We start from the raw sequence: 21,215 nt of genomic DNA, 5'->3' as shown, positions 1-21,215 counted from the left end.
TATGTGTTCAGATATTTTCGCATAAATTTTAGTTTATACTAGTCTATTTATTTGTTTATTTATTATCATTATCAATATTGGCATTGTTTTTATTTTTATTTATCTGTTTTAATTTTCACTTTATTTTTTTATGTATTGTTATCTTAAAATAAAATTCATTTTGTGTAGGCATACGTTTACCATTTCAGTTCTGCGGTTTAATAAATTTTGGTGTTCTTTGATGTTTAATAATTTCTTATTCAAACAAAGTCTACACAGGTCGTCTAAGTTTCTAAATGTGTTGGCTAACCGTAATATTTTCCACTCGTCTATCGGCAGGCGTCTATTTTCGTTCGCGAATGCTGTTTTTATTCGGTGTTGTTTTTTATTTATTTATTTTATTTTTATTTAAATTTTTTTTTTAATGTACTTCTGTTGTCGTAATATTTGCTTTTAAATCCAAGGAAGCCATGCCTATATAATATTTCTTGTTATTCGTTGTTTTTAAAATTTTTTTTTGCAAATAATGTGCCTTTGGAAACGATTCTTTTTGTTAGGGATTTATTTTATAGTGGATAGAGTGCACGAATTCTACAGTTACAATTTTTCTGTTTATTGTTAGCGTTTTTAGGTTTGGCCCATTACTATTTCTAATAATTATATTTTTAACTCATTTGTTTGTATGTTTGTTGTTATGTTGGCCACTTTTCTTACTAATTTTGTTATTTTTTCTTTATTACCCCTATTTAATATTTTATTATGATATGCATTAATTATGATCTCTAAGTTTTCAGAATAGATTAAGAGTGTTTTTTTATTAAAGATTTTCTGTAAATGATTTGTCACGGGAAGTGTTTTTGTTGAGAGTTAGGAATTTCATGCCGAGTTGGGTGTTTAATATTTGGTTATAAGGCGGTGTATACCAAATTATATTTGTTTTTCTTCTTTTTTAGTCTCATTATAACTACTGGTGTCCTGTTGTTTGCATTTAGTTTCAATATTATGGTACCTACTAGTTTTAGAGCTGTATTATAGATGTTGCGTGTCTTTTTAAATACATTTTCGTAACTAAAATTTTTGCTAAGTTTACTCTTGATAGAATTAGGAATATGTTTTGTGATTGATGAGGAGGTGGTAACACTTTGGATTTATGTATATTGGATTAACGTTATCTTTTAAGTGAGGCTTATAAGTTTAGAGTGACATATAAGAATTTTTTTTATATTAGCGGCTACGTCTACTCTTAGGCCTAAATTTTTCATTTCCATGATTTTCCTAAAACTTTATGCCTCTTATTATAACCAATTCATCATCTTGATAAAAGGCCAGATTAAAGGAGTTCGTGTTTTTTGTTTTTACCCATTGGTTATTATTATTATTGATTAATACAATTAATACCATTTATAGTTATTTGGATTTCATTTTTGGACGTTTACAAACGTCACGTGACTTACCACACACACACACACACACACACACACACACACACACACACACACACACACACACACACACACACTTTCTCTCTCTCTCATAAACAAATATTTTGAAATAAAATGTTTTAAACTTGTATATATATATGCACACGCATATATATATATATATTTATATATATATATATATAAATAAATATATAAATTGAACGTGTGTGTGTGTCTGTCCGTCTGTCTGTGTGTCTGTGTACATTTTTCTTCGTAATAACTCTGTTAATTTTCAGTCTACAGACTCGAAATTTGATATACAGGGTACTGATATTTGTGAAAATCTATGTGATCGGATTTCGGCCAGAAATTTGGCTGTTAAGGGGCCAAAGTTCAACGATTTGATCTTTGAGAACTCTACCAAACTCCTCCGAAAATTTTGGGTCTACACACTTGAAATTTTAGATATAGGTTCCTTGAACGTGGATCTAACTTAATAACTCGATTTGAGCCCAAAACAATAAATTTTAAGGGGTAATAATAGGGGTCAAAGTTAAATAAATTGACGTCTTTTTTTTTTTACTCAGCATACACTTCCAAACACCCGGACAACGCCGAGCTGGATAGCTAGTATATCTATAAAAGTGAACGTGTCTGTGTATCTGTTTGTCTGCGTATCTGTGTGTCTGTCCGTGTATGTACATTTCTCTACGCAATAACTCTGTCAATTTTAAGTCTACAGACTCGAAATTTGATTTACAGGGTACTAAGATTTTGAAAAATCGATTTGGTTGGTTTTAGGCCAGAAATTTCGCTGTTAAGGGGTCAAAGTTCAACGATATAACCATTGAGAATTCTACCAAACTCCTTCGACAATTTTGGGTCTAAACACTTGAAATTTTAGATATAGGTTTATTGGACATGGATCTATCTTAATAACTTGATATGAGCTCAAAACAATAAATTTTAAGGGGTAATAATGGTGGTAAAAGTTTAAAAAAATTGACCCTTTTCTGTTTTTTGCCCAGCATACACATCCTAACACCCGGGAAACGCCGGGCTGAAATGCTAGTATATATATATATATATATATATATATATATATATATATATATATATATATATATAAATGGTTCGCAGTTCATTTAAATAAGTTGAGAGCGCTATACTAGAGCTGTAAATACTTTTTAATATTATACCACTTCACTGGCTGGTAACAGACATTCTGTTATGTTTGTCCTAAAAGTCCAGTTTATTTACTATGTAAGCGTACAATAGTTTCGGCCGGTACTGATATTGTAATATATAGTTTTTATTTTTATACCAGCACTGGCAGCTCATCAGCACTAAGAAAGTATATAAAAACCAAACCTAAAAAGTCACATCAATCTAGGGATATTATTCCTCTCACACAGTCCGTACATTTATAATTTGGAAAGTTTCATGGCCTTCTATGATATGCTACGTACCAGCTACATAATCCCGTATCATCAATACAAATTAGTTATGTTTGAATGCAAAATTATTTTAAATAAATGTACTAATCTTAAATGTTCATATTTTCGGTGTATTTTTTTCTTTCGAAACAATTGTACGCTAAAATAGTAAATATACTTAACATTTTTGAATGAACATAAATGAATGTCTCTTCCCACGTAAGTGGTATACTATATATATATATATATATATATATATATATATATATATATGTGTATACATATATATATGTATACATATATATATGTATACATATATATATGTATACATATATATATGTATACATATATATGTATACATATATATATGTATACATATATATATATATGTATGTATACGTATATATATATACATGTATATATGTATATGTGAGGTCATGTCATATGCTACTGGTACCATGTAACCCAGTACTACCTGCCTCATGGTCGGGTCACCGGCGACTAAACTGGTTCCCCCACCAGACTTGTTTGGTGAGGAGGGCGGCTAGTCTCCCTGAAGGATTAAAAACAAGACCTTCCAAAGGGCGAATGAACTCTTTTTCTAGGTCAACGGCCAACTAGCACCGTGTATATTTGTGTGTGTGTGTGTGTGTGTGTGTGTGTATATGTGTATTGGGGTGGAGAGGGCTCCCGTAGGCCGTGGTGAAGGCAACCTTTCTAGGAGAAGCAAATTTCTGATTTAAAAAACCATAAAGCGGAAGACCAGTACCCGCATTAAGCTGGTCTGCAGTTTAATTTGTTGCTGGCTATCTTGCTCTTGCTTGTTGCTGGATCTCAACATTTTGAACCGAGAGAGAGACTTAGTTGTCATACAAAGCTAAGACTCTGTAACATCATCTTTGTATAGATACTCTCTCAGGCATTTGGGCTCATGAATTTTAAATGTCTGAGGGAGTGGCACTCGTCTGACAAGACGTTGCAATCATCATATATATATATATATACCCAATAATATCTATCTGTCTCACGCTTTCGCCATCTAATAGATGGGATTAAAACAATATCAATTATAAATCTTTATGACTTGAGGATTGTCAACATGAAAAGGTTACAACTAACATTATTCCTATCATGACCTTAATCGATATCCAATCTTAATCCTGAACTCTAAACTTATTAGTAAGGTCGAAATTCCGTATAGGACTTCGAATTTAGATCCACAAGTTCGAAAGCAATTAGGAGTTACAGTGGTCGAAATGTTATGATGAGAGCAGCAGTCGAAATCATCCAAACGCAACACATTTTTGTTACTTTTAGTTAATAAGCGAACAGTTTCAAGTTAAACATGTTTTTAATATTTTACTTCGTACGCGTTTTCCCATGCGGTTTATGTATGGTGCTCATTACAAGTTAATGAACTACAAATATAAGTTATATGAAGTTGAATAGTTATATTTGCCAGTTAGTCTAACGCCGCCAGACAAAATGCATATATTTGAAATGGAAACTGTTTTCTGGTAAGTGGACATGTAATTTAACATGCTTATGTTCGTAACGATATGCTTTATTTAATCCTTGTATTATTTACAGTGTTAATCATAGAGCTAATAATACAGTGTCAGTCAACATTGCCTCGGATTTTGACAGGGGTAAATGTTACGCATGCACCTCAAAAATATTTTTTTATTTCAAACCAAATCAAATTTTAGAGAAATAAATAAAATAAAATGAAACAAGCTATGTAGAGAGAAAGACCGAAGCCATTTACTTTAGCGTACAATGCCATTTTAGATACAGACGGACATTTCATAGTAATATTACTTAGGCAAATTTTCGATAACAACCCGAGTAGTAATTATAGAATCAAAAGCATGAAATTATGAGAGAATTGTTTAAAAAAAAAAACGAATAAACAATCAAGACTGGTTACAGCTCTCTCATTGGGCAAGAAGTGATTTTAACCTTTCAGAAATTAAATGATCTAAAAGATACTTTAGATTGTTTTGAGAAAAAAATACAAAAAAAAACAAAAAACAAAAAACAAAAAACAAAACAAAACAACGACAAAAACAAAACAAAGCAATTGGGCAAGAAGTGATTTTAACCTTTCAGAAATTAAATGATCTAAAAGATACTTTAGATTGTTTTGAGAAAAAAATACAAAAAAAACAAAAAACAAAAAACAAAAAACAAAACAAAACAACGACAAAAACAAAACAAAGCAATTGGGCAAGAAGTGATTTTAACCTTTCAGAAATTAAATGATCTAAAAGATACTTTAGATTGTTTTGAGAAAAAAATACAAAAAAAAACAAAAAACAAAAAACAAAAAGCAAAACAAAACAACGACAAAAACAAAACAAAGCAATTGGGCAAGAAGTGATTTTAACCTTTCAGAAATTAAATGATCTAAAAGATACTTTAGATTGTTTTGAGAAAAAAATACAAAAAAAAAACAAAAAACAAAAAACAAAACAAAACAACGACAAAAACAAAACAAAGCAAAAAATAACAATCCTGAAGTCAACCCCCAATATTTTACAGATATTACAACGATCAAATTATAAAAACAAAAAAAAACAAAAAAAACCCCAAAAAGTTTGTGTTTTTATTCAATTCAACAAAACAAATTCCGCTGGTAGTGTCATATGAGTCGCAAATTTTTAAAGATCGTACACATATATTTCTAGTATTATTTTTCTGTTATGTTGTGTTTTGTTTTGAAATATTAAAAACACAATTTCTAAAGATTAAAACTCCCAGACAAATTATTTCCATTCAGAAGAGAATAAAATTCATTAAAACGTTTAAAATCCAATCTATATGATATTAGAAACGTATTTGTGTTCTTAAATTTGTTCTTACACAATAGAAACACGTAAAAACTACTTTGACACGCACACACATATATATATATATAAATTCATTTGACACGCACACATATATATATAAATTCATTTTCCTGTCTGTTTGTTTGTTTGTCCACAATTTGATTAATATATACAAAAGGTCGGCTACTTTACTCTTGTATTTATTTGTATATATAGTATGATTCTTGCAAAATATACAATTAAGAGGCCATCTCATTTGCATATTGCATTAAGGAAAATCGATTTTTCTAAATAGCGGTATGTTAGTTAATGTTTCCAGCGAGAGAATTGTTTGAAGTGTTCTATTTAAAATTTTTATTTAATAAAATTTAAATAACAATTTAATCGATAATATATTTAATTTAATATATTTGAAATTATTTCCGACATCGAGCTTTTTTTAAAGACGTAGAGTTATCTCCCCTTCGAAACATAATAAACTCTTCACTAAATAAAATAATTTGTACCTCAATAAGTTCCTAGTTTGAAAAAATAATTCCGTGTAGACAGAACAATGCCTTTTTTTTTTAAATATTAAAAAAACAAAAACAAAAAAACACGAATAAACTGAAAAAATTTCATTTTTTTTTTTTTTTTTAATATTCTTGAAACGGCTATACAGAAACTTTGACGGGTTTGAATTCAAACTTCAAACACACTTTTAGAAACAAAAATGCTCTCCCGACTCCAAAAAAAAAAGCAATTAAAAAAAGGCCTCCTCCTAAGAAAAACAAAAAAAAAAACGCAAATCGAAAATTTCCTTTATTAACGAAAAAAAAAAACAAAACAAAAAAAAAAACAGTAAAATGTGCCTTTACAAAAAATTATAAAAACAAACAAACAAACAAACAAACAAACAAACAAACAAACAAACAAGCAAAAAAAACGCATATCACGTGTTTGGCTTATTTTTTTTTCGGTCGTTCGGGCACACGCTGCTATTTTTATTGAAATAAAAGTTGCTTTGATTTATTTTCTTAAAATTTTTTTTTTGTTGATGTGGGTTATTTTTACGCACGGGCAACTGAAAGTGCCCAATATCTGGAGAATAGTTTCTTCTCTTCGTATCCCTTCTGCCGAAATAGGGTATCGCATACTTCTTTCTTTGGACGATTACGTTTACATACTTTTATCCGTTCTTTTATTTTTGAAATTGTTGCCCATGATGAAAATGATTAATATCCTTAGGTGTTGTCAAACGGAAATTCATGTCGATCCGGGCAATGCCGAGTACCCATGCTAGTATAATACGCATATGATAGATACATATATGTATATTATATATGATATTTTTTTTTTTATCCAATTTTCACCCCAAACAAGGCACAGTGCCACTTTGAAGCAGGGGGCTACTATTAGGGAATTAATTAGCGGGGTCATTATGAGGGGAGAAGAGTAGAAAGATGTTTGTTAACATTACACTTGAACTTCTGCATATCAGTGCAGTTGGGAAAGCAGAATCCCGGAAGGGAGTTCCAAAGACCCGCAGTTCTGGGGAAGAAACTATCGGAGTAAAAGGCTTTCTTGCACCTACGGATCTCTACTGTAAAGGGATGAGACTTAGTAGCTTGTCGGGTTTGTCGGGGGTAGTTACGTCGGGGAGGTACAAGTGTTTGCAGTTCGTCAGAGCATTCACCATTAAAGTATTTGTAGAACAGGTAGAGGGATGCAACATCTCGTCGATGGGACAGAGGCTGAAGCCTAGATGACAGTTCAGGACCTATCAGGTTGGCGACTCTTTTTGAACCCTGTCCAGGAGCGAGAGACAAGCAGCAGATGCACCAGCCCAGATGTGACAACAGTACTCCATACATGGGCGAATGGTTGCCTTATAGAGGTATAGGATACTGGCAGGCGTAAGTAGTTTTCTAGCACAGTAGAGGGAGCCAACCTTCCTTGCAGCAGCCTTGGCAATGCTCTCAATGTATCTATTCCAGTTCATATTCCCTGTAAACGTTAGGCTGAGGAGTTTAAAAGAAGTACTTTCAGGCAATGTGTTCTTGGCCATTGCTATTGGTGGTAGAGAAGGTTTATTGTAGTTAATGAAGGAAACAAGCTTAGTCTTAGCAGCATTGAATGTGACCAACCATTTTTGTCCCCATTCCACTACGGATTGGAGGTCGTCCTCTAGTGTTTCTGCCATTTCCTTGGATATGTGTTCATTTGTTTTCCCCTCATATCTGTTATAGAGAGTGGTGTCATCGGCAAATATACCCATCTCCGAAACAATATTATCAGGGAGGTCGTTTATGAATATCAGGAATAATAGAGGTCCAAGGATAGACCCCTGAGGTACTCCCACATTTATGTCATATTGTTTGGATGTATGTCCGTCGAGGACAACTTTGATTTTTCTATTACTTAAGAAGGATTTAATTACATTATGAATTCTTCCAGTGATTCCATATGATCTAATTTTCCTTAAAAGACCATCGTGCCATACCCTGTCAAAAGCCTTAGATATATCAAGGGCCACCGCTCTACCCTCCCCTGTTTTATCCAATGAACGGTATATACGTTCGGAAACTACAGTTAAGATATCTGCTGTTGAACGGGCTTGCCTGAATCCATATTGTTTGTCAGTCAGGAGTTTAGCAGCTGTTAGGTGCTGGACTAGGGATTGATTAACTAAGGACTCAAATATTTTGGCGAAAAGCGGGAGGAGGCTAATGTGGCGATAATTAGTGGGTCAGTTCTTTCACCAGAATTCTTGAAGACTGGTACCACAGAGGCGGTTTTCCAGCAGTCGGGAAAACAAGATTCGTTAAGGCATTTATTGTAAAGTTTGGACAGAACTGGAGCAACCTCGGCAGAGCATTTTTTTAATAGCACAGCCGGGATGAGATCTGGTCCACATGCTTTGAGGTGTCTAGGTTTTTTATAATAGCATGTACCTGAGAAGGGGTGATTTTCAAATCGTCAAGTGAGGCGTCTGTTCGCAGAGGAAAATCAGGGAGTGAGTGGTGTACCGAGTTCAGTGTGGAGTTTGAGGCAAACCGACTGGCAAGCAGATTAGCCTTGTCAGTTGCCGTGCAAGCAACCTCATGATTGTTTGTTAGTGGGGGAATAATTGATTGTCCATTATTAACTACGCTGTTGTAGATTTTCCAAAAATCCCGGGTTCCTAATTTCTGTGCTTCGATGCGCTTTCTGGTGGTTTCAGAGTAATCTGTTTTAGCTGTGTCTTCCACTCTCTTACAATTATTTCTAGCTTCTATAAACTTCTGTTTATTTGAGCTGGACTTGTGTCGGTTGAATCTGCGGAACGCATGCTGCCTTTGACAAATAGCAGCTGCACAAGCAGAAGTAAACCATTGGGGAGAGATAAAATAAAATAAAATATATGATATATATATATATATATATCGCACACACACATATATCACACACACACACACACACACACACACACACACACACACACACACACACATATATATATATATATATATATATACACACACACATTATTTCCATTATCGTATTAAGCGATACTCTTTGTGTAAACAAATCGAGTTAGGCATTTGGATGATGTCAAAACATCATTAATTCAGCAGCAGCCGAATAGCGAAGTGGTCAGAAGCCTTGACTGTCGTTTGGGCATCGGGTTTCGATATTGGCTTGAGGTAGTTGCCTTTCTAGCCTCACTGATGAGCTGTGATACGCACATACACACTGTGATTATAATGCTCCCTATCTTTGTTGGGAGCATATTCGGCAATGATATGCAAACTGTCATTAGCGCATTAAACGATGCTCTTTGTGTAAACAAATCGAGCTTAAATATTTGGACGATGTCAAAACATTGTTAATTCCCTATCCGCACAGCAGCAGCTGTATAGTGTAATGCGGATAATGGAGAGGTGAAAGCGACATTTTTACAACCAAATGACTCCTCTCTATTTTTCTATTATCCATCACATCAAAATATATTAATTTGGAAATATTCTGCTATTCTTAGCTCAGTTGATCCAATAACAGAAACAGGAAGTTCTTATCAACTTTCAAAAAAAAAAAAAAAAAGAAAAAAAAAAATGAGATAAAAAAATGCATCAAATATTTTAAAAAGTAATCTAAATCAATACTTTAAAGTTCGTTATTATAAAAAAAATGTTTCAGTGAAACAGATTTTTCATTTTCTATTTTGAAATGTATCACAATGAACTTAGATTGATTTCTTGTGGATATCACTATCATGTCAAATATCAAAGAAACTGTTTACCATCGACATCAAATGTTTATTCTTTTGATACTATAACCTAATTAAATCACAACACACTTTTTAGAATTCTTTATTACATCACTTTTTCCGTATCAAAATCTATGTTGTATAAGAAAAAGTTTGATTTCTAGAAAAATATTATTTTGATTTCAGGACCAGAATTTTCATAAAACTCAACTTATCAAGAATTCTTTTACAGTATTCATTTTAAAAGTTTTTCATTGAAAAAGAAACCATAAACAACAAAAATTGCCTTTTTGCCAATCTAGAATATCAATCATCGAGAAAAATATATATAAGTGAAAATGCGTATGTGAGGGCACTACTCAACGGATTTTTGATCTGCAGACTTGAAATTTGGCATATAGGATATTCTGACACGTAAAAAACTTTTTAATCGGCTTTCATTCGGTAAAACGGGCGACTAAGCGGTCAAAATTGAAAAATTGTTACGCGGGGTTCGTCAGATTTTGATCTTTTTTGTCAACTGTTTTACGAATGCGTGTGCGTGAATCGTTCACATGACAGATTCATTATGTTAAAATAAGTAGGTTTGAAAACACTTTTTAAAGATTTTGTCAAGCCGGCCTAATGGTTATCGTACTTTATTCACTGTCTTTAAGTCTTGATTTTGATCTCAGCTCGAGTATTTTTTTTTTTGCAAGAAGTGAACTGTTTAGGAAAAATAATACATTAATAATGATTACTATATTGTCCAATGTCTACTGTACACTCTTTAACCCTTATCCTTGAGTGGCCTCTTGGCCTTGATAAGTGGTGATGCCTATGTAAAAAAACAAACTTAAAGTGTATGTTTCAGTTTCTTTTCGTTTTTTTTATTTAAATTTTTTTAATAGGAATTTAACTTTATGTTTAATACGTATGGTATTTCTGCTTATAATAAATAAGAATATTGCATTAATTAAAACTATCAGAAACGCCTGGCATGGCCCGGTCATAAGGTACGCTTTAATTTATATTTTAATTCTTGCAGATTTCGTATATATTATTAAAGAGTTAATGTTCTATCGGTTATTATATATTATAAAGTTGCGATTTCAGAAGAAAAAGAACATATATGCGTATGACTTGGGTGCATCAGCTTGATTCGAAACCAAAACCAAAACTTATGAAAAAAAATATATAGGTATATAATTTGAGTTCCTTAGCTATAATCGAAACCGAAACTATATTATATTACGGTCCATATTCAATGAATATTAAACACCGCTTAAATTTCAAGTTTAAACTTACTTTTTCAGGACAAATTATTTAATTGATCGTAGTATGTGCCCTCTGCGTAGCACTTAATGAAGCAAGTAAAACTATTTACCCCCCCCCCAAGTCAATTTTACACTTATTCCTTTCATTTTCATGTTTTTATGTGCTGAGTCTACATCCGACGATGTAATCCTAAGACATTATATTACATATCCATCTGGGTCTAATTCGACCGCAACATGACCTGCCTTCGTCTCTATCGTTCTCACGTACAAAAAATGCATGATAGTAAGTCATAAAAAAATAAAGAGATCTATAATACAGATTTCTGCCAGAGGGAATTAAGAAGAATAAGTTAATGAAACCGTCGACCTGAGATCGGCACTTTGCGTACAGCTGTTTATCATCACAATAAAAACTAGTTCTTTCTCAACTAACAATTATTCATGAAATTACGGCCCATTTTTCTGCCCTCTAACTTTATTTTCTTTCTGATATTCGATATTTTTTTATATTGTTACTGAATTATAAGGGCTAGGGTGGTAGAGGTCAGATTTATAGGAGCAACAGACGTGAGGAGTTGAGCATATCTATATATCTATAAAAATGAGAATATGCGTGTGAAGACACTTCTCAACCTATATACTCAACGAATTTTTAATCTATAAACTTGAAATTTTGTATATAGGATATTCAGACATGTGGAAAACTTTTTAATTCGTTTTCATTCGGAAAAAAATCTATTAAAGAGTCAAAATTAAAAATTGTTACGTTGGAGTGATCAGATTTTTATCTGTTTGTTAACTGTTTCACGAATGCGCATGCGTAAATTGTTCGCATTACAGATTACTTATGTTAGGAAACAGTAGTTTAAAAACTCTTTTAAAGGTTATGCTACGCTGCTCTAATGATAATCGTACTTGACTCACTGTTTTTAGGTTTTGGTTTCGATCTCAGCTCGAGTATATTTTTCTTTTTTACTTACAAGAAGTGAACTGTTTAGAAAAAAAAAAAAACATAATACTCGCATGCACATGTCTAGTTTCTGGATGAATTAAAATATAATATTTATGCGTATTTTACAACCGGGCAACGCTGGGCGACCTGCTAGTGTATATATAATTTGGTAGAGACCGCAAAGGTCAATTTAAAAAAAAATTTGACCCCTATTATGACCCCTTCACATTTATTGTTTTGGGCTCAAATCGAGTTATTAAGTTAGATCCATGTCCAATAAACCTATATCTACAATTTCAAGTATTTATACGCAAAAATGTCGGAGGAGTTTGGTAGAGTTCTCAAAGGTCCAATTGTTGAACTTTTACCCCTTAACAGCCAAATTTCTGGCTGAAAACAGATTGCAAAGATTTTCCCAAATCTCAGTACTCTGTATATCAAATTTCGAGTCTGTAGACTAAAAATTAACAGAGTTATTGTGTAGGGAAATGTACACAGATAGACACACACATACACAGACAGACAGACAGACAGACAGACAGACTGACAATTTTATATATATACTAGCATGGGTGCCCGGCGTTGTCCGGGTGTTTGGAGGTGTATGTGTAGCAAAAAAACCCAAAAACACAAAAAAGGTCAATTTTTTAACTTTGATCCCTATTATGACCCCTTAAAATTTATTGTTTTGGGCTCAAATTGAATTATTAAGTTAGATTCATGTCCAAGGAACCTATATCTAAAATTTCAAGTGTTTAGACCCAAAAGAGTTGGAGGAGTTTGGTAGAGTTCTCAAAGATCAAATCGTTGAACTTTGACCCCTTAACAGCCAAATTTCTGGCCGAAAACTGATCATATAGATTTTCCCAAATCTCACTACCCTGTATATCAAATTTCGAGTTGTAGACTAAAAATCGACAGCGTTATTGCGAAGGAAAATGTACACAGACAGACAGACAGACAGACAGACAGACACAGACACGTTCACTTTTATAGATATACTAGCATTTCGTCCCGGCGTTGCCTGGATGTTTGGAGGTGTATGCTGAACAAAAAAAAAAAAAAAAAAAAACAACCAAAAAAAAAAAAACGGTAAATTCTTTAACTTTGACCCCTATTATGACCCCTTAACATTTATTGTTTTGGGTTCAAATTAAGTTATTAGTTAGATCCATGTCCAAGGAACCTATATCTAAAGTTTCAAGTCTTTAGACACCAAATGTTCGGAGGAGTTTGGTAGAGTTCTCAAAGGTGAAATCGTTGAACTTTGACCTCTTAACAGCCAAATTTCTGGCCGAAAACTAATCACATAGATTTTCCCAAATCTCACTACCCTGTATATCAAATTTCGAGTCTGTAGACTAAAAATTTGACAGATATATATATTAACCTCAAATATATATATATTAACCCCAAACAAGAAATATTACCATTGAGACATAAGGGGCTACTGGAAAATGAGAATTAGCGGTCAGATTTATGGGAGCATCTTAAGTGGGCTGTTATGCAGCAAGATGTTTGTCCACATTACATTTAAATTTCTACACGTTGATACAGTTGAGAAGACTAGTAGCATGGGGGGATTCATAGGCAAGCTTTTCAAAAACAGATGCTATTGAATTGATCTGTAAATGTACGGAAGTTTTGTTTTGAAAAAAAGAAAAGAAAAGAAAAGAAATGATTGATGAAGTGCACCGTAATTACTGCTGCCTCGCGCTCTGTGCAGTGCAGCAAGCACTTTATCACTGTAAATTTTGACACAAGACTCGGTCTCCAACAAATGTTCCGCTCCGATAAACCCATTGGTGTCGAAGAGCTTGGATGGATGCACTTTGAAATTACGATCATTACTATGAATATGTTGAGAAATTACCACTTTTAATCGCTGGTTAATATATCCTACATAGTCAGCTTCATGCCGATAATTAAAATTGTAAATAAACAAACATTTATGAATGTAGGGTTACTATACTTGCGAAAAGAAGGAAATGCAGTTTTTGACTTAAAATTTCTTTGCAAACAAACAACGAGAGACAACAGAAACAAACTTTTCAGCAAGGCCATGACTGCTAGGGACTCTCTACGGCCTCTTTATATAAATCTTTGTCCTTAGCTTATCTTCGTCTTTTTCACACACACACACACACACACACACACACACACACACACACACACACACACACACACACACACACACACACACACTCTCTCTCTCTCTTACAGACGTGATGTTGCTAGTCTTAGTAGTTTCTGTAAGTATTATTATGCAACGTGTTATTCAGAATTGTCTGATCTATTTCACGCTTCTTTTCTTCCAGCTCATTTCACCCGTTGGTCCAGTGGTCTTCACAAATTCGCTGCTTTGATACCTCATTGTAATGCAACTTCCAATTCCTGTAGATTTCCCCAAAGAACTACAGACTTGTGGAGCTCTCTTCCTGCCGACTCTTTTACTCCTGGTCGTTTCAAGACTAAGACCAATAGGCACCTCCCGTTTTTGCGATACTCGTCTTTCATTATTGTTAGCTCCTTATATCAAGCAGGCACTTGTGTTGATGGAATTTTATACTTAAATATACATGGAATTTTATACTTAAATATACATGGAATTTTATACTTAAATATACATGGAATTTTATACTTAAATATACATGGAATTTCTTTATTTCCATCTAACTGATTGTTTAACTTTCCACACTATACAAATGTGTTGACATTATCTTATTTAATTCTCTCTATATATGTATTATATATCTTGGAAGATATATAATATAAATATAGATTCGTTTACTAATCTATATATATATACTACTAGACGTATCCGTGATCAGTTGGGTGCTCATCACTATATATTTGATTTCATTAAGACATCATAAACTGTAATGCATCTGTTGTTCTTACATAACTAAAATAAGTCTTTTTAATTCTAAGGCGATATTGGAAGCGGTCGGCAGAGATAATTAGCCAATTACAATTCCCCTGGGAATCTGAGAGCCCAGTCGTCCTCCCAGATGGTTATCGCCCACGTCCTCAGCTGTCAACCGATACGTTTGGGCCACCCAGGCAGAGAAGTAAGTAGGATTACATAGGGGATTAATATTTCCTTACGGACGGCCAGCTGCATTTCCGAACCATCGAATGCGTCGATGTTAAAAGACAAAGGCGTTGGCGAAAAACAGTAGTCGGGTGCAGCAGAAGCGGTCATTGTCGAACTTCCGTCATCATCAGTAGCCATGTTTCTCAAGCATAGAGGAGAGGCGTCGGGACGATAAATTTTTAAACGTGTCCCTTGGTTCATATTAAAACGTCTCTGTAGTCGTTAGATGCGAACAAAGACGATTCTAGCGCGTCAACCCCACCATCTTTCGATCAGAAAAGAAGTTTGACATAATAATTCAAACGCCATCAATATGCCGTCAAAGAGACAAGCCAAGTAAAAATGACGAAATTAGATGGCATAAATTTATCACACACACACACACACACACACACACACACACACACACACACACACACACACACACACACACACACTTCATCATTCCGGGAATCTTCAGTGTAAGGGGCCACGATTAGCACCTGTCGATATACAATCCATCTCTGGCTTGATTAGCAAAGACCGTATCCATTCGGCTACCATTAACCGCGTGAAATAACGTTGAATTTAAACATTTTATGTTTAAATGTGTTTTGCGTCAGTCAGAGTGATCTAATTGTCATACGATAGTCTATGCATAAGAGCTAAATTGACCGACTTAATTCAACTGAACGTGCTCAACGATGAGAAACGAGTTTCTTAAAGGGGATGACATAATTACTATAATAATTAAATACATACAGACACTAGTATTTCATCCTTTCGGGAATCTTCAGTGCCCCATTAGCCTCCTCCCACTTTTTGCCAAAATATTTGAGACCTTAATTAACCATGCTCTAGTCCATCATCTTACAGATGCTAAACTTCTGACTGACAAACAATATGGATTTAGACAAGCCCGTTCCACAGCAGACATCCTAACTGTGATCTCTGAGCGTATATACCATTCACTGGACAAAGTGGAGGAGGGCAGAGCGGTAGCTCTAGATATATCTAAGGCTTTTGACAGGGTATGGCATGAGGGTCTCCTCAAGAAAATTAGATCATACGGTATCACTGGTAGAATACTTAACATAATTAAATCCTTCTTAGATAAGAGAAAAATCCAGGTTGTCCTCGACGGTCGTACATCTAAACAATATGATATAAATGCGGGGGTGCCCCAGGGTTCTATCCTTGGACCTCTATTGTTCCTGATATTCATAAATGGCCTCCCCGACAAAATTGCCTCTGAGATGGGTATATATGCTGATGACACTACACTCTATGGCAGGCACGACAGGAAGACGAATGAACACATTTCTAAAGAAATGGCAGAAACACTAGAGGAAGACCTCCAATCTGTGGTGGAATGGGGACAAAAGTTGGTTGATCGCGTTCAATGCCACCAAGACTAAACTAGTTTCATTCAATAATTACAAGAAACCCTTTCTACCACCTATAGCAATGGCCAACGACTCTTTATCTGAGAGTACATCTTTCAAACTCCTCGGCCTAACGTTCACAGGAAACATGAGTTGGAACAATTACATTGAAGGCATTGCCAGGGCCGCTGCAAGAAAGGTGGGCTCTCTCTACCGTGCTAGAAAACTTCTAACACCCGAAAGTATCCTGTACCTCTATAAGGCCACCATTCGCCCATGTATGGAGTATTGCTGTCACATCTGGGCTGGTGCATCGGCTACTAGTCTCTCGCTCCTTGACAAGGTTCAAAAGAGAGTCGCAAACCTGATAGGCCCTGAACTGGCTTCTAAGCTTCAGCCTCTGTCCCATCGACGAAATGTTGCATCCCTCTGCCTTTTCTACAAGTATTTTAGTGGTGAATGCTCCGACGAACTGCAATCACTTGTGCCCCCACGACGTGAGCACCCTCGACAAACCCGACAGGCTGCTAAATCCCACCCCCATACTGTAGAGATCCCTACATGTACAAGATCTTTTTATTCCAATAGTTTCTTCTCCAGAACCGCTAGACTCTGGAATTCCATTCCAGGTCCCTGCTTCCCCAACAGTACTGACGTGCAGAAGTTCAAGTGTAACGTGAACCGGCATCTTGCTGTTCAAATCCCTACATAGTACCCTAGTAGTTGTTGCCCCTGATAGTAGCCCCCTACACCAAAGTGGCAATTTGCATTGTTTGGGGCGAAAATGTAAAAAAAAAAAAAAAAGGTGTCACGATTAACACCAAGCGATATACATATTAGGTTTGTGCAAAAATGTGTTTTTTGACGTTTAACTTCATGTCGAAAAACGACATTATTTTTGCACCAACCTAATATATATATATATATATATATATATATCCATGTCCAAGGAACCTATTTCTAAAATTTCAAGTGTTTAGACCCAAAATTTTCGGAGGAGTTTGGTAGAGTTCTCAAAAGTGAAATTGTTGAACTTTGACCCCTTAACAGCCAAATTTCTGGCCGAAAACTGATCACATAGATTTTCCCAAATCTCAGTACCCTGTATATCAAATTTTGAGTCTGTAGACTAAAAACTGACTGCGTTATTGCGAAGGAAAATGTACACAGACAGACAGACATACACACAGACAGACAGACAGACAGACAGACACAGACACGTTCACTTTTATAGATATACTAGCATATCGTTCCGGCGTTGCCTAGGTGTTTGGAGGTGTATGCTGAACAACAACAACAAAAAAAAACAACAAAAAAAAAGGTCAATTCTTTAACTTTGACCCCTATTATGACCCTTAACATTTATTGTTTTGGGCTCAAATTGAGTTATTAAGTTAGATCCATGTCCAAGTAACCTATATCTAAAGTTTCAAGTGTTTAGACCCAAAAAGATTTCAAGTGTTTAGACCCAAAAAGGTTTCAAGTGTTTAGACCCAAAAAGTTTTTTTTTCTGTTGGACTCTTCTTTTCCTTTTTTACTACTTGCTGAGAAGAGCTATTAATGGCAAGAAATTTATTCATAACTCATTCTCTATGAACTTTATGGATATTTTTTATCACTCAATTTATTATTAACTGACTTTTTGGACATCACTTTAATCCATTCATCGTTCGAATTGCATATTTTCCATTTGGACCTTATGGACCATATAATTTCATCCATGATATGGTTGTTTGCTTTGACACTTTCATTTTCTTTAATTCTATAGTAGATTATTTTATGCGTGTTCGAATTTATCCTAACCGGTTTTTATATTTTTAGGGACTTTTTTAATGAAAAAAACCCGTACCTTGTAAAATCTATCGGCTAAGGACCAAGAATTTTAATCTTCATTTTAATTCCTTTTCTTAATATTTGATGGATTCATGAATATTTTAATTTATTCAAATTTTATTTTTATCGATTTTCTTGTTTAGTAGTTGCGTTATCTAGCTTCTCATTATCCTGATATATATAGATATATATACTAGCAGGCAACCCGGCGTTGCCAGGACGTAAAAAACGCCTAAATATGATATTTTAATTTATGCAGATTTCGTAATTATTATTATAGAGCAAATTTTCTACTGATTATTATATTGTACCAAATATATCTATATACCTGCAAAGTTTAGTTTTAGTTGATATTAAAAGCCTAAATTTTCTATTCAAACGTTATTAAAACGAACTTCTTAATGTACTCAGTCATAGATATGCGAGCGACATCATTAAGGTTAACTAATTTGCATACCCCTTTGTTAAACGAACATTCATTAACTTATTCATGTTTTATGGTTTCGTATTAGATGATTGGTTTCATTTAACCATTATGCTTAACTATGTTTATGTAGAGTTTCTACATTCTGCATAATTGCGTAGAATGTAGGATGAAAAATGAAGTGTAGTATCAGATCAGATAGTACATTTTTCTTCTAGTCAAGAGACTAAAGAAAGGCTTGATTTGAGAGTTCAGGAATTAAATACCCCAAATGAATCACAATAAACAGACCATAATAATAAACATCCGTTATCAACCCACTTTCGGTCATTTCTGCGAAACGTCATCCAATACTGCACATGCATTAAACATACTTCGAGCCGACCTACGATATTCACACTGCTCTGAAATGCAAAGGAGGTTATATCCTAGAAATATCACAAAACTTTGATACCACGTAACACGTTATTGATAAAGCAATAAGAAATAAAAAGAACATTATCACATACTGTTTCTTTATCTATTCTATCGCCTCGTTTCTCACTTTTTTTACTTGAACCGGTGCACGCAGCTTTTATGTAACATTGTTATAGCTATCTAAACCCTATCTACTACTACTACTACTACTACTACTACTACTACTACTACTACTACTACTACTATTACTACTACTACTACTACTACTACTACTACTAATAATAATAATATCATCATCATCATTTGACAGCTATAGAAAAACAAAGAAAAAAGATCAAAAGAAGACACTTTTCATATTCATCTAATCAGTTGATCTGTAAGCGTACATATAGGTATTATCCAGACTATTTGGACTTGAAACTATTCAGCATTAACGTTTACTACAAGTCTCGGTGACAATATGTATTATTCTATGTGAACAAAATAAAGAAAAAAAAAAGTAAAAAAAGGGAACTTACATGGAAAACCCAGTGACGAACGCCTCATTTGGCAGAGACACTTGGAAGATCAGCTTGTCCTTGCTGGTACCATCATTCTGGATACGGCTGGTAACTTTCACGGTGTTGAAACGGTACACGGTGGACGACGAGAAATGCAGGTATTTGATATTTACCTGTAAAAAAAATGATGACGAAGAGATTAGAAACGTTGAACAAAATCTTAAGCTTGTTATTGTTTATTTTTTTTAAGCAAGGATTAAAAGAAGAGGGGGGGATGAACTTTGTGCAAAACTATTCTGCTTAACGAATAAATTTTACTTGTCCTGGAGCAGGTATTCTAGTTATAGTATAGAGAGGAGTTACATGCGAATGATTTTGGATTAAATATTTAATAGAATTTGATCCCAATATTTTATTAACGGTTTGAATCTAATAGTTTAAAAATAATGTATATAAAAGGGTTGACTTGAGAAGTTCCTATTTACTTCGTGCTATTGGGATTTTTCGATTAACTCTTCTCATTTTGAATGTTATTTTCACAGTGTTTCGGCCGATCTAACCTCCGATCTTCAGGTGTATCTTGTCGAATTCGGGAATCTTTCTGTCGAACTCGAAAATCTACACGGAACTTCGTTTATTTTAATCCACGGGATAGCGTCTCGTTCCGCCAGCCATAAATGGGTAAAAGTCCTAAGTAATGTGATATTGCATTTTGATTGTCGCCCGCACTGAGTATTGAACCTTCAACCCACCCTAGAAGAGTGTAACTTACAACTTAATTTTACCAAGTACTTTCTCCACTACGGCAAGGTTTCTTGAATTCGACAAGACTCACCTGAAGAAGTTGGAGTTTATAGCGGCCGAAATCTTTTGAAAATAACACTAGATGAGACCAGTAGTATGAAGGATTCAAATAAAACGAAAAATAAATCCTCATCTCAAAAATTCCCATTTACTTGCCTCCCTATCAGATATTGTCACATTTGATTTTATTAATGAACAATGCATTCGTTAAGAAATGGAATAGGGGATTTGGTTTTGGTTTGGTTCACAACAAATCAATCCTTCTTGGATTATTTGATGTCTGTTGTAACAAAGATACATTTACATACGATCTACTGAATTCAAATTGTAATTTCATTTGTTTTTGTTTTCAACAACCAGAAGTGCATCCCATAAAAACCTGTAAAATATTCACAGCATGAAATCGTTTGGCTGCAACCACTGTTAATAAACTTCCGTTTTTTCTTTCGTCTATCTAAAACTAAACGGATTTTCCGCGAACAAAGTTTTTTTTTTAAAGAATTTTCCATCTGTAGAATACAATACCACGAGACTGCTTCCCATCTGACTCGTTTTCAAATCCAATGTTAACCAATTTTTGTTGAGCTGTCCGTCTGAAAAACTAAATTTTGACTATTTCATTCATCGGTTCCGCCCCCACTCAAGTTTGCTCATCGCAAACTAACAGTTT

At 34.2% G+C, this 21,215-nt stretch overlaps 1 protein-coding gene across 1 annotated transcript in view; it reads right to left on the bottom strand.

The window, feature by feature from the left end:
* Window positions 1-21,215, bottom strand: part of LOC145303569 (inter-alpha-trypsin inhibitor heavy chain H5-like) — a 219,734-nt gene that overhangs the window by 112,593 nt on the left and 85,926 nt on the right. The window contains exon 2 of the mRNA XM_080145082.1: window positions 19,760-19,914. Coding sequence (XP_080001208.1) covers window positions 19,760-19,914 — 155 coding nt within the window. The remainder of the gene's footprint in view (window positions 1-19,759; window positions 19,915-21,215) is intronic.

This window comes from Euprymna scolopes, chromosome 19 (genome assembly GCF_053919585.1).
Source record: "Euprymna scolopes isolate OS-2025 chromosome 19, ASM5391958v1, whole genome shotgun sequence".
Lineage (NCBI taxonomy): Eukaryota > Metazoa > Mollusca > Cephalopoda > Sepiida > Sepiolidae > Euprymna > Euprymna scolopes.
Note: the sequence above shows the minus strand (reverse complement) of the source record. Positions and strands in the feature narration are given on the sequence as shown.